Genomic DNA, 12,100 nt, shown 5'->3' with positions numbered 1-12,100 from the left:
CGTCGCGTGTGGATAATCATTGGTGGCAAGTCGTCTCGGTCCATCCACGCCGTCTGGCATGAAAAACTAGCTGGAGAGATCGAAGTAAAAAATTCGGTAAGATTATAGCAGATGATTACACAGAGGAATATTATCCAGGATGCTATCATTAGCGAATCATTTGGACATGCTCATCCAGAGGGTGAAGTGCTTTAATTTACCGCCGTTGGATCACTGCGGAGCAATTAATCACCATTAAGTAGGGGCTAAGCATGGGGGTGCGGTAAATAAGTGGGTAAAACTCGCCGAGCCCGCGGCACCGGTCCGGCCGCAGGTTGGCTTCCCCCGCACGCCAGTCCGTAGCTATAAAGCCGCCCCCAGACCGCCGCTCCATTCCAGTGTTCTCAAGCCCAAAGCGTCCGATCAATCACAGAAAATCGTCCCTCCATATCTCCCCAGCTCTTCTTCCTCCTCCGACGCTCCCGTGTCATCTGGTTCTTCTTCCTCAGATAGCGAAGAAGGCTAGTAGATCCGGTCGAGAGGGCGCGGCGATGTCGGACGTGACGGCGGTGATGGATCTGGAGGTGGAGGAGCCGCGGCTCTCGCTCCCGCCGGGCTTCCGGTTTCATCCGACCGACGAGGAGGTGGTCACCCACTACCTCACCCCCAAGGCCGTCAACAACGCCTTCTCCTGCCTCGTGATCGCCGACGTCGACCTCAACAAGACCGAGCCGTGGGATCTCCCCGGTGAGTACTACTACTCCTCCTCGAGGCGAGAGGAGCGTCCGTTCGGTTCGATTTGCAGCTCGCTCATGGCCGGCGGTTCGTTTTGTGCAGGGAAGGCGAAGATGGGGGAGAAGGAGTGGTACTTCTTCGTGCACAAGGATCGCAAGTACCCGACGGGCACGCGCACCAACCGCGCCACGGAGAAGGGGTACTGGAAGGCGACGGGGAAGGACAAGGAGATCTTCCGCGGCAAGGGCCGCGACGCCGTCCTCGTCGGCATGAAGAAGACGCTCGTCTTCTACACCGGCCGAGCGCCCCGCGGGGACAAGACGCCGTACGTGATGCACGAGTACCGCCTCGAGGGCCAGCTCCCCCACCGCCTCCCCCGCTCCGCCAGGGTACGCCCGCCCGCAAGATTCGATTTTGCTTTTCCGTCCACGCCGGTCCGGCCGGCCGGCCGTGTCGATCGATCGGTCTATCGAACCGCCGGAGCGTCCGGAGATGCCGCCGGCTGGACCACGCACGCGGGCGCGCGCGCGCTCACATGTCGCGCTCCGGATTTGTTTCTTGCTTCTTATTTTCCTCGTGTTGTTTTCTCATCCTTGCCTGTTGCGTGCGCGCGTGCAGAACGATTGGGCTGTTTGCCGGGTTTTCGACAAGGACTTGGCGGCGAAGAATGCGCCGCCCCAGACGGCGTCGGCGGCCGTCGGGGTCATGGAGGACCCGTACGCCTTCCTCGACGTTGACGACTTCTTCAACAACCCCGACCTGCCGATGCTCATGGACTCCCCGTCAGGCGCCGACGACTTCGCCGGCGCCTCGAGCTCCACCTCCAGCGCCGCCGTGCCGCTCGAGCCGGACATGGAGCACCTTTCCATCAAGACGGAACCGCCGGTGCCGCAGCAGCAGATGCAGAGCCCCAACTACTTCTTCATGCCGGCGACGACGGCCAACGGCAACCACGGCGGCGGCGCGTACTCGCCCTACCAGGCCATGGGGGAGCAGCAGAGCGCGATCCGCAGGCACTGCAAGCCGGAGGCGGCGTCTTCGTCGGCGCTGCTGAGCCCCTCGCTCGGCTTCGACACCGGGGCGCTCGCCGGCGGGGACACCTCGTTCGTGATACCGTCGTCGCGGTCGTACCTCGATCTGGAGGAGCTGTGCCGGGGCGAGCCTCCCATGGACTACTCCAACATGTGGAAGATCTGATTGAATCCATCCATCTCTCCGATGGACCGGAGCGTCTCAGCTTGCTGGTAGCCATAGACGGTTAATTTGGTTGGTGCTAGCTCTTGGATTGATTAGTTGCTTCATTAACTTTGGTTATTAAGGATTGGGTTAATTAGGCGCGCGGCGATGATTCGAGGAGGATCGTCGCGTGTGTTGTTGTTGATGCGTGCAAGGCATGTGAGCGAGCGAGTGCTGATTAATCTTAATTAGGGTGTGAGATATCAAACTGCTAGGAGGCATCTGTAGTTTGTTTGTACATATATAGGTACCAGATTGCCGTCATACAGTTCAGTGATTAGGGGGGTGAATTGGAGGGTGAGAGATCATACCGAGACCGAGTTTGATTGATGAATCTGATTGTGTGTTGATGGAAATGAATTATTCCCCTTCTAGATGAATGTTCTATTTATTTGATTGTTGTTTGATCTTATATGTCATGGTTGATTCTGGGGCCATGGGTACTGGACGGTTTTGTGTCCGATGACCGTGTGTTTCCCTATCCAGCATTCATGTGCTTACCAAGCAAAATATACCAAGATTGCTTGAAGATTTTGAAGCGCACAATCACGATGCCATGGTACAACTGTAGTTCTATCCCCTTCCCCTGTTGAGGTGGCGGGTTTGATTTTTCTAAATATAGCAAGAATTGCTCGGGATGGTTCTGGCCGTGAGATGTGTTTACCAAGCAAAATATACTGGAATTGCTTCAAGATTTTGAAGCTTCCAATCACAAAGCCATGGCACAGCGGTTGTTCCAACCCCTCCCCTTCAATTTCCTTGTATAGGCCACGGGTTTGATTTTCCTTAATATAGCAACAAGTGGTCGGGACGGTTCGGAACGGTGACCCGTAGGGGTATAGAACAACCGTGTGAAGCCATTCGAGTGCGTTAGCAAAATCTTCATGTTTGTTTCCACTTCACTTCAAAGCGTAATCATTTCCGTCCGAAAAAACCCTAACCATTTCCATGCTGAAGATTGTGAATACAAATCGCGTGCGGTTAGTGACCATGTGGTGTATTTTTATGGTAAATTCACCCTTCACCACAGGGCTTTCTTCGATTGGGCTTTGTTCTTCATCCGCGGGCGAAAATTTATACTATTGGATTTCTTACAAAATTGTTGGCTCAATTAGATTTTTTTTAATGCAAAAATATGTTGGCTCAGTTGGATGGGCGTGATTAGTTGTGTTGTGGCGCGGCCTCCGAAGCGGGCTGTCGCGCTCGCGCGCAGGAATCCAACGGTTTCCCGTGCGTGCATGCGTGTACCCAATCATGTCCGTCCGTTCCGAGGCCACGGGCCGCCCGGCCGTCGTCGTCATCGAGCCCACTTGCATGCCCCCGCGCGCGAAAAAGATAAGCCCTAATCAAATCGTTTCCCAGCGGTTAATTGGCCCAATGGGAATGCGAATGCTTCTCGTCGTACTACTTCTCAAAAAAAAAAAAAAACTTCCTCGGAGACTTGGAGCAATTAAACAACAGTACTTGCTACACCAGTACTTGCTGCCCGCTAGCTGGCCGTGCGTGCTCCCACGCGCTTCCGCTTTCCGTTCGACGCAGCGCGCAAGAAACCCGATCGACCGACCGATCCCTCGCCGGCCGTGGATGGATAGGGGCAATGTGCGGGGCACATGCTCGCTGGAGAAACGGCATATTCCGTCCGCCCTCGCGCGCACAGAACGGGATCTTTTTCACCGTTACCTTTTCTTTGCCAGTTGTTGGGTGGGTAGAGAGACGGGCTAGCTTGGCTGGGCGTTGGCGTCTTTATCCGTCTGTCCGCGTCGCCGTCGCCGCCGGATGGATGGCGTCACAGCTTTGGGGTCGGTAGCTTTCCGTTCACACCACATCCGGGCTGCTTTGCGGCGGCGCGCTGTGCCGTCCGCTCCGCTGCGGCGTGCCCGCGCGCGCACCGCCTCGGCCGCGGCCCCGGCCCCGGACCTGGCTGGCCGTGGACGGCCAGCTGCGTCGTACGCGTATCGTCTTCCCCGGCTGTGAGCCTGTGACACGGCGGCGGGCTAGATGGTGATGCTCATGCCCAGGTGCGTGTTGCTTTCAGCGGCAGGATTGGAGTGAGCCGGCCCCCCTGACCTGACAAAAGACGCACTGTACCACCCCAAAGATGCAGAGATTAAGAGTTGGATTCAGCCATGAGTAACGGATTTTCTGATCCATGGATCCAATAATTAACGGCTCCACGTGCCATCCTTGTGAAATGACGAGACATTTTTGTCCGGTTGCATACGTGTAGTATGTGTGATCGATCGTCTCTTGTACTTTCTGCGGGGGGCCTACGTTTGCCTGCGTATATCCGGTTTACGACACCGTCAGAGAATATGTAATGGCATGATCCCGATCGCTCGTGAGCCGCGCTATTTGCATGATTAACTCACGCTGTGCGGGACATCACATCCACCGTCGTCTATTAGCGCGGGAACGAGACAAGATCGATAGATCGTCGTGTCCTGCGTGCCTACGAATTTGAAGATACGACCCGAGAAATGAACCATGCATGGCCGACGGCTTAGCTATTGGTCGAAGACAGGAGCATGCATGTGGCCAGGTAGCACGCAACACTTAAACACTAATCATTGCAATGTTAATCCTTGTTTTTTGAGAATCCGTTGCAATGTTAATCCTTGTTTTTGAGAATCCGTTGCAATGTTAATCATGGAGTAAATGAAATTGTGAAGTGATTATTGGTTGATTTGCTTTCGGCAGCACTGTCACTTCCGGGCCGTCGTCAAACACGGTTGGATGCTAGTTAAGTTTACGTCTCTGGGAGGGATGGACACAGCGAGGATTTGCTGGCTTCAGGCAGAGGTCACCTCGGTCTCGGTTAATCGTACACGCACGAGGTGTTGCCTGATGGAGTCATGTATCTAGGGTAGGGTTACAGACCTGATCTAAGTACCCTGCCCAAGGACACCCTTAGAAGAGATCACCTTCCAGTCGACCTACGAGGAACTCACTCAACTGACTTGAAGGACTCGACCACGAAGACTCACTCGACCACCAGAAGGTCAAGAGGCACTCTGCACTGCAACGGTCTGTAATTAAGTAGACTTTATGATAATTAAGACACTTTATGTGGGGCGTTACCAGTAACGCCCCAGACTTAATGTACCTTAAACCCTTCATTAAGTGGGTCGGCTGGGGTCCTGGCGCACTCTATATAAGCCACCCCCCTCCACAGACGGAAGGGTTCGGCACCCTGTAACTCATATACAAATAATCCACTCGACCGCCTTCGGGCTCCGAGGCGTAGGGCTTTTACTTCCTCCGAGAAGGGCCTGAACTCGTACATCTCTTGTGTTTACAACCTCTCCATAGCTAGGACATTGCCTCTCCATACCTACCCCCACTCTACTGTCAGACTTAGAACCACGACAGTTGGCGCCCACCGTGGGGCCGGTGTTTTAGCGATTTTGTGGAGAAGTTGCGATTCTTCCGAGTACTTTCATCATGGTGGCTGCTGAAGTTTTGGTCGAGGGTCGAGAGATCCGTCTCGGTGCTCTCACCTTCGTCGCCGACGACTCCGCCTGGCTTCAAGAGGCTCCACTCGACGTCGATGCGCTCCCCGTCCGTGGTGCGACGCATTTTCGCGCATGTGTCCGCGACGTTCTGCTGCGGCAACCGTCGACCCCATATCGGTCGACTCCCCTATCGACCACCCTCCCGGTCTCCCGCCAGCGCAAGCGCTCGGGTCGGTCGAGGCTTCAGCGGTGGGTGAGACACGCGGTGGCTCGCCAGACGGCCACCACCCAAGTTGCGGCAATCGAGCCCGACGAATCTCTCTACGGCCTGTTCAATCTGTCGACTGTCTCCGTAGAGACTGCATCCGAATACGATAGCAGCGATCCAGCGGCGGAAATCCTGATGGTCGACGGGCCTCGCAGCCCCCCTGGCTTCGCCCGTGATGGTGGGGCAGGCGACGGAGGCGACCCCGCGCGAGACCACGAAGAGTACCAGCCCGAGCCACTCGACTCTCTGCAAAGAGAGGAACTTCGCCGCAGGAACATGGATGCCCTGCATACTCCCATCGCAGGAGAAACCCCCGAGGCTCGCGCCTTGGAGGAGGCACGTTTGGCCAACTTGGCCGAACGCGCTCGCTTGGAGAATCTTCAGCGAGCACTCGACGAGCGCGCGTGGCAACGAGTTCCCGACGCCAGTCGACGTCAACTCTTCCCGCCGACTCAGGTATATCGAACCCCAATCCAGAATTTAGCAGCTGTGACCCGTATAGCAGAGTCCATCCAGCCCTCTCAGTCGGAAGCTGGCAGAGGCTTGATGCAGATCAGGGATCTGCTCCGGGCAGCAGGAGATCAGAATCCAGCCGTGTCGCAGTCGCGCAACAGAATTCACAGTCGATCCGTCGCTGTGAATACGGTTCAGTCGGCTCACAGTCCCAGATCGCCTCCGCGGCGTGAAGGGCGCGAGTATCGGCGAGACCAATATGGAGACCGACACGACCGAGATGATAGGCGTCGAGTGCCCACTTCCCCTCCGAGGGGTGGGTCTTACGCTCCTCGGCAGCAAGATGACAGACGTCAGCCCAGTGCGGGGCGAAGAGTTCCAGTCGACCCCAGAGAACCAGGCTTCGACGCGCGATCCATTATCGTGCAAGGCTTGGTCGACCGGAACAGAGCTCATCGAGGTGGACTCGACAGAGATACGCCCACGAGCAGTCGAGTGCATGTTTCTGGTCCGGAATGTTTCTGCAGAGCTATCAGAACCGTAGTGATTCCTCCCAATTTCAGGTTGGCAACAGAAGTCAGCAAGTTCACCGGTGAGTCTAAGCCTGAAACTTGGCTTGAGGACTACCGAGTGGCGGTTCAGATTGGTGGTGGGAATGACGAGGTGGCCATGAAGCATTTGCCCCTCATGTTGGAAGGTTCTGCCAGAGCGTGGTTGAATCAGTTACCTCCTAGCAGCATTTACACTTGGGAAGATCTGTCCCGAGTGTTCGTCAGAACGTTTGAAGGAACTTGCAAGCGACCGACTGGATTGACGGAGCTGCAAGTCTGCGTGCAGAAGACCAATGAGACTCTTAGGGAGTATATTCAGAGATGGATCACTTTGCACCATACTGTGGAGAATGTGTCTGATCATCAGGCAGTCTGCGCCTTCAAGGATGGTGTCAAGAACAGAGAATTGAGTTTGAAATTTGGTCGAACCGGAGACATGACGTTGAGTCGGATGATGGAGATTGCTACCAAGTATGCCAATGGCGAAGAAGAAGACCTACTCCGAAGCGGCAAGCACAAGCCGAGCCAGTCGGAGAAGGGAAACACCAGTCGGAAACAGAAGCGGAAGGCTGAACCAGCAGCTCCTGGAGAGGCTCTGGCCGTGACTCATGGAAAGTTTAAAGGGAAACCAAAAGGATCCTGGAACCCTAAGAAGGTAAAGGATAAAGAAGGGAACGACGTGATGGATATGCCGTGTCACATTCACACGAAGAAAGACGAAGAGGGGAATATCATTTACCCAAAGCATACCACTCGCCAATGTCGACTCCTGATCCAGCAGTTTCAAGGGAAACAGTCTAAAGACAAGGAAAAGGAGTCGGACAAGGCCGAAGACAAGGAGGACAGTGAGGAAGAATATCCGCATGTCAACTCCACTCTGATGATCTTTGCAGATGTGGAAAGCAAGAGTCGATTGAAAGTCATTAACCGTGAGGTGAACATGGTTACCCCAGCAAAAGCAAATTATCTGAGATGGTCCCAAACACCCATCACATTCGACCAATCTGATCACCCGACTCATATTGCCACCCCTGGGAGGCAAGCTTTGGTGGTCGATCCAGTTGTCGAAGGCACTCGACTGACAAAAGTGCTGATGGACGGTGGTAGTGGGTTAAATTTGTTGTATGCAGACACACTGAAAGGAATGGGCATTCCGATGTCCCGACTGAGCACCAGTAACATGAGCTTTCATGGAGTTATACCAGGGAAGAAAGCCGAGTCACTCGGCCAAATAGCTCTGGACGTGGTGTTTGGTGATTCGAAACATTTTCGCAAGGAGAAGTTGACGTTTGAGGTCGTGGATTTTCAGAGTGCATATCATGCCATTTTGGGGAGACCAGCTTATGCACGGTTCATGGCTCGACCATGTTACGTGTACCTCAAATTGAAGATGCCCGGCCCCAAAGGAGTGATCAATGTCACCGGTGATCGGAAAAAGGCAGAAGAGTGCTTTCAGAAGGGCTCAAAGATTGCTGATTCCCAGGTGACAACGGTCGAGTTTGAAGAATACAAGCAAAACGCAGATCCGAGTGATTTGCTGCGATCCAAGAAACCCATCACAGAATCTGCATTTCAGTCGTCTGGTGAGACGAAGCCTGTTCACATTCACCCGATCGACCCCAATGCAGCCCCGACCCACATCTCCACAACACTCGACCCGAAATAGGAAGAAGCGCTCATCCAGTTCCTCCGTGAGAACTGGGACATTTTTGCATGGAAGCCCGCTGACATGCCAGGTGTTCCCAGGGGACTGGCTGAGCATCACCTAAGAGTCGACTCATCAGCAAAACCAGTCAAAGAGCATCTTCGGCGGTCCGCCGTCCAGAAGAGAAAAGCCATTGGTGAGGAAGTGGCTCGACTGTTAGCGGCAGGATTTATCTGAGAGATATACCACTCCGAGTGGCTCGCTAATGTCGTCATGGTTCCTAAGAAGGACAAATCGCTCCGAATGTGCATTAATTTCAAGCACATCAACCGGGCCTACCCGAAAGATCATTTTCCTCTCCCTCGCATAGATCAAATTGTTGACTCGACCACGGGATGCGAGAGATTGTCTTTTCTAGACGCCTATTCCGGGTACCACCAGATCCGTCTGTACGGACCCGACGAGGTAAAAACAACTTTCATCACTCCATTCGGGTGCTTCTTCTATATCACCATGCCATTCGGCCTCAAGAATGCCGGAGCCACATTTATGCGAATGATTCAGAAGTGTCTACTCACTCAAATCAGTCAGAATGTGGAAGCGTATATGGATGATATCGTCGTCAAGTCACGAAAAGGTTCCGACCTGCTTGCTGACCTCGCTGAAACATTTGCCAACCTCAGAAGGTATGATATCAAGCTCAATCCATCAAAGTGCACATTCGGAGTTCCTGGTGGCAAGTTACTCGGTTTTCTCGTTTCTGAGCGAGGAATCGATGCTAATCCAGAAAAGATCGGCACTATTCTCCGAATGAAACGCCCTGTGCGAGTGCACGATGTCCAGAAGCTTACTGGATGCTTGGCCTATTAAGTCGATTCATCTCACGACTCAGTGAAAAGGCATTGCCTCTTTACCGACTAATGAAGAAGGCAGACAAGTTCGAGTGGACTCCAGAAGCTGATGCAGCGTTTGCCGAGCTAAAAGCTCTGCTCTCCACCCAGCCGGTGCTTGCTGCTCCAGTCAGCAAAGAGCCTCTGTTACTTTATATCGCAGCCACAACACAAGTCGTCAGTACAGTGCTTACGGTCGAGCAGGAAGAAGAAGGAAAAGCTTTCAAAGTTCAGCGCCCAGTGTATTATTTGTCTGAAGTCTTGACTCCATCCAAGCAGAGATATCCTCATTATCAGAAGCTTGTGTATGGAATATACATGACCACAAAGAAGGTTGCTCATTATTTCTCTGATCATTCCATCACAGTCGTCAGCGACGCTCCACTATCAGAGATTTTGCACAACAGAGATGCAACTGGTCGAGTGGCGAAATGGGCGATTGAACTTCTTCCCCTTGATATCAAGTTTGAGGCAAAGAAAGCCATTAAGTCCCAGGCAATAGCAGATTTCCTCGCCGAGTGGATTGAACAGCAGCAGCCGACTGAAGTTCACTTGGAGCATTGGACCATGTTCTTTGATGGCTCTAAGATGTTGAATGGTTCCGGTGCTGGGGTTGTCCTGGTTTCCCCCAGAGGAGATAAGCTCAGATATGTGCTCCAGATTCACTTTGATTCCTCCAACAATGAGGCAGAGTATGAGGCCCTCTTATACGGATTGCGCATGGCCATTTCACTCGGCGTCCGTCGCCTGATGGTCTACGGTGATTTAGATTTAGTGGTCAACCAAGTGATGAAGGAGTGGGACGTGAGAAGCCCAGCCATGACTGGATACTGCAGTGCAGTGAGGAAGCTGGAAAAGAAATTCGAGGGGTTGGAGCTCCATCATATACCCCGACTGAAAAATCAAGCAGCTGATGATCTAGCAAAGATAGGTTCCAAGAGAGGAGCCATTCCGAGTGGTGTGTTCTTGGAGCATATACACACTCCGTCAGTCAAAGAAGATCCTTTCACCGAAGAAGCTCCACAGCCCAAGAGTGCCACAGATCCGACTGAGGTCGAAGTCCCAGCAGTGGTCGACTTGGTCATGGAGGTCGTGGCGGTCATTCCCGACTGGACAGTTCCGTATATCGCGTATATCCTGAGAAAAGAGCTTCCGGAGGATGAGGAAGAGGCTCGACAGATCGTCCATCGATCTAAAGCCTTTACCGTAATCAAAGGACAGTTATATAGAGAAAGCGCGACTAGAGTTGGCCAGAAGTGCATAACACCAGAAGAAGGTCGAATCATCCTTAATGATATCCACTCGGGGACCTGTGGTCATCATGCGTCCTCTCGGACCATCGTGGCCAAAGCATACCGAGCCGAATTTTACTGGCCAAAGGCGAATGAGATGGCAAAGGAAATAGTGGATAAGTGCGAGGGATGTCAGTTCTACTCGAATATGTCGCACAAGCCTGCATCAGCTCTAAAGACCATTCCACTCGTCTGGCCTTTCGCAGTATGGGGGTTGGACATGGTCGGTCCTTTGAGAACAGGTCGAAGTGGCTTCACGCATGTACTGGTGGCAGTCGACAAGTTCACCAAGTGGATTGAGGCTAAACCAATCAAGAACCTTGACGCCGGTACTGTTGTTAGCTTCATCAGGGAACTGATATTCAGATATGGAGTCCCGCACAGCATCATTACGGATAATGGGTCGAACTTTGACTCGGAGGGATTCAGAGATTTCTGCAACTCTCAAGGCACACGAGTCGACTACGCTTCAGTCGCCCATCCGCAGTCGAATGGACAAGCAGAGCGAGCCAATGGCCTGATTCTCAAGGGATTGAAACCCCGACTGATGCGTGATCTCAAGCATGCGGCTGGAGCGTGGGTCGACGAACTTCCCTCGGTGCTTTGGGGACTGCGGACCACACCTAATCGATCGACCGGAAGAACTCCATTCTTCTTGGTCTACGGAGCTGAAGCAGTCCTGCCGAGTGATCTTCTCCACAATGCTCCTCGAGTTGAAATCTACAACGAAGCAGAAGCTGAACAAGCGCGGCAGGACGCGGTCGACCTTTTAGAGGAAGAAAGGGAGATGGCTCTGATCCGATCGACCATCTACCAACAAGATTTGCGTCGTTTCCACGCCAGAAATGTGAGGGGTCGAGCCTTCCAGGAAGGAGATTTAGTTCTCCGAGTGGATCAGAAGAAACAACACAAGCTTGCTCCTTCTTGGAAAGGACCCTTCATCGTCACCAAAGTTCTCCACAACGGGGCGTACCGTCTTTACAACGTCGAACATAATATCGACGAGCCCCGAGCTTGGAACGCGGAACTACTCCGCCCATTTTACACTTAAGTTTATCACTCGGATGAGTTGCAATAAAGTGCTCCTGTAGTTCATGGATTTCAAAATAATAGTGTCATAGTTCCTCCATAATTTTTGTCACCTTTTATTTTGTCCAATAAAATTTTCCCCTCAGTGGGTGACTTAGCCGTGAATCCGTTTCGCCTAAGTTTGTAAAAATCCTTACCGAGTGGTGAGCCATACTTCCACTCGGAGGCTTAGCTGCAGCCCAGTGCTCGCCTAAGATATGAAAATCCTACCGAGTGAAGAGCAAACCTCTCACTCGGGGGCTTAGCTGCAGTCCAAGTACTCGCCTAAGATATAAAAATCCTACCGAGTGGTAAGCCAGACTTCCACTCGGAGGCTTAGCTGCAGCCTAGTGCTCGCCTAAGATATGAAAATCCTATCGAGTGAAGAGCAAACCTCTCACTCGGGGGCTTAGCTGCAGTCCAAGTACTCGCCTAAGTTGTAAAAATCCTACCGAGTGGTAAGCCAGACTTCCACTCGGAGGCTTAGCTGCAGTCCAAGTACTCGCCTAAGAGATAAAAATCCTACCGAGT

General features: G+C 53.0%; 1 protein-coding gene across 1 annotated transcript; it reads left to right on the top strand.

Moving 5' to 3' along the window:
* The first annotated feature begins 390 nt into the window (after nucleotides 1-390).
* LOC119353238 (NAC domain-containing protein 92-like) lies at nucleotides 391-2,330 on the top strand. The gene is made up of 3 exons (XM_037619833.1): nucleotides 391-726; nucleotides 817-1,103; nucleotides 1,333-2,330. The coding sequence occupies exons 1-3, from the start codon at nucleotides 531-533 to the stop codon at nucleotides 1,909-1,911; spliced, it is 1,062 nt and encodes a 353-aa protein (XP_037475730.1). The 5' UTR covers nucleotides 391-530; the 3' UTR covers nucleotides 1,912-2,330.
* The last annotated feature ends 9,770 nt before the right edge of the window (nucleotides 2,331-12,100 follow it).

This window comes from Triticum dicoccoides, chromosome 2A (genome assembly GCF_002162155.2).
Source record: "Triticum dicoccoides isolate Atlit2015 ecotype Zavitan chromosome 2A, WEW_v2.0, whole genome shotgun sequence".
NCBI lineage: Eukaryota > Viridiplantae > Streptophyta > Magnoliopsida > Poales > Poaceae > Triticum > Triticum dicoccoides.
The sequence above is the reverse complement of the archived record's forward strand: the minus strand, read 5'-3'. Positions and strand labels throughout refer to the sequence as shown.

Bases quoted from the DNA above. Each gene is read 5' to 3' on its own strand.
- LOC119353238 (XM_037619833.1), top strand. From the start codon at position 531: ATGTCGGACGTGACGGCGGTGATGGATCTGGAGGTGGAGGAGCCGCGG. The intron at 727-816 runs GTGAGTACTACT...CGTTTTGTGCAG, and splicing joins CGAGCCGTGGGATCTCCCCG to GGAAGGCGAAGATGGGGGAG. The intron at 1,104-1,332 runs GTACGCCCGCCC...GCGCGCGTGCAG, and splicing joins GCCTCCCCCGCTCCGCCAGG to AACGATTGGGCTGTTTGCCG.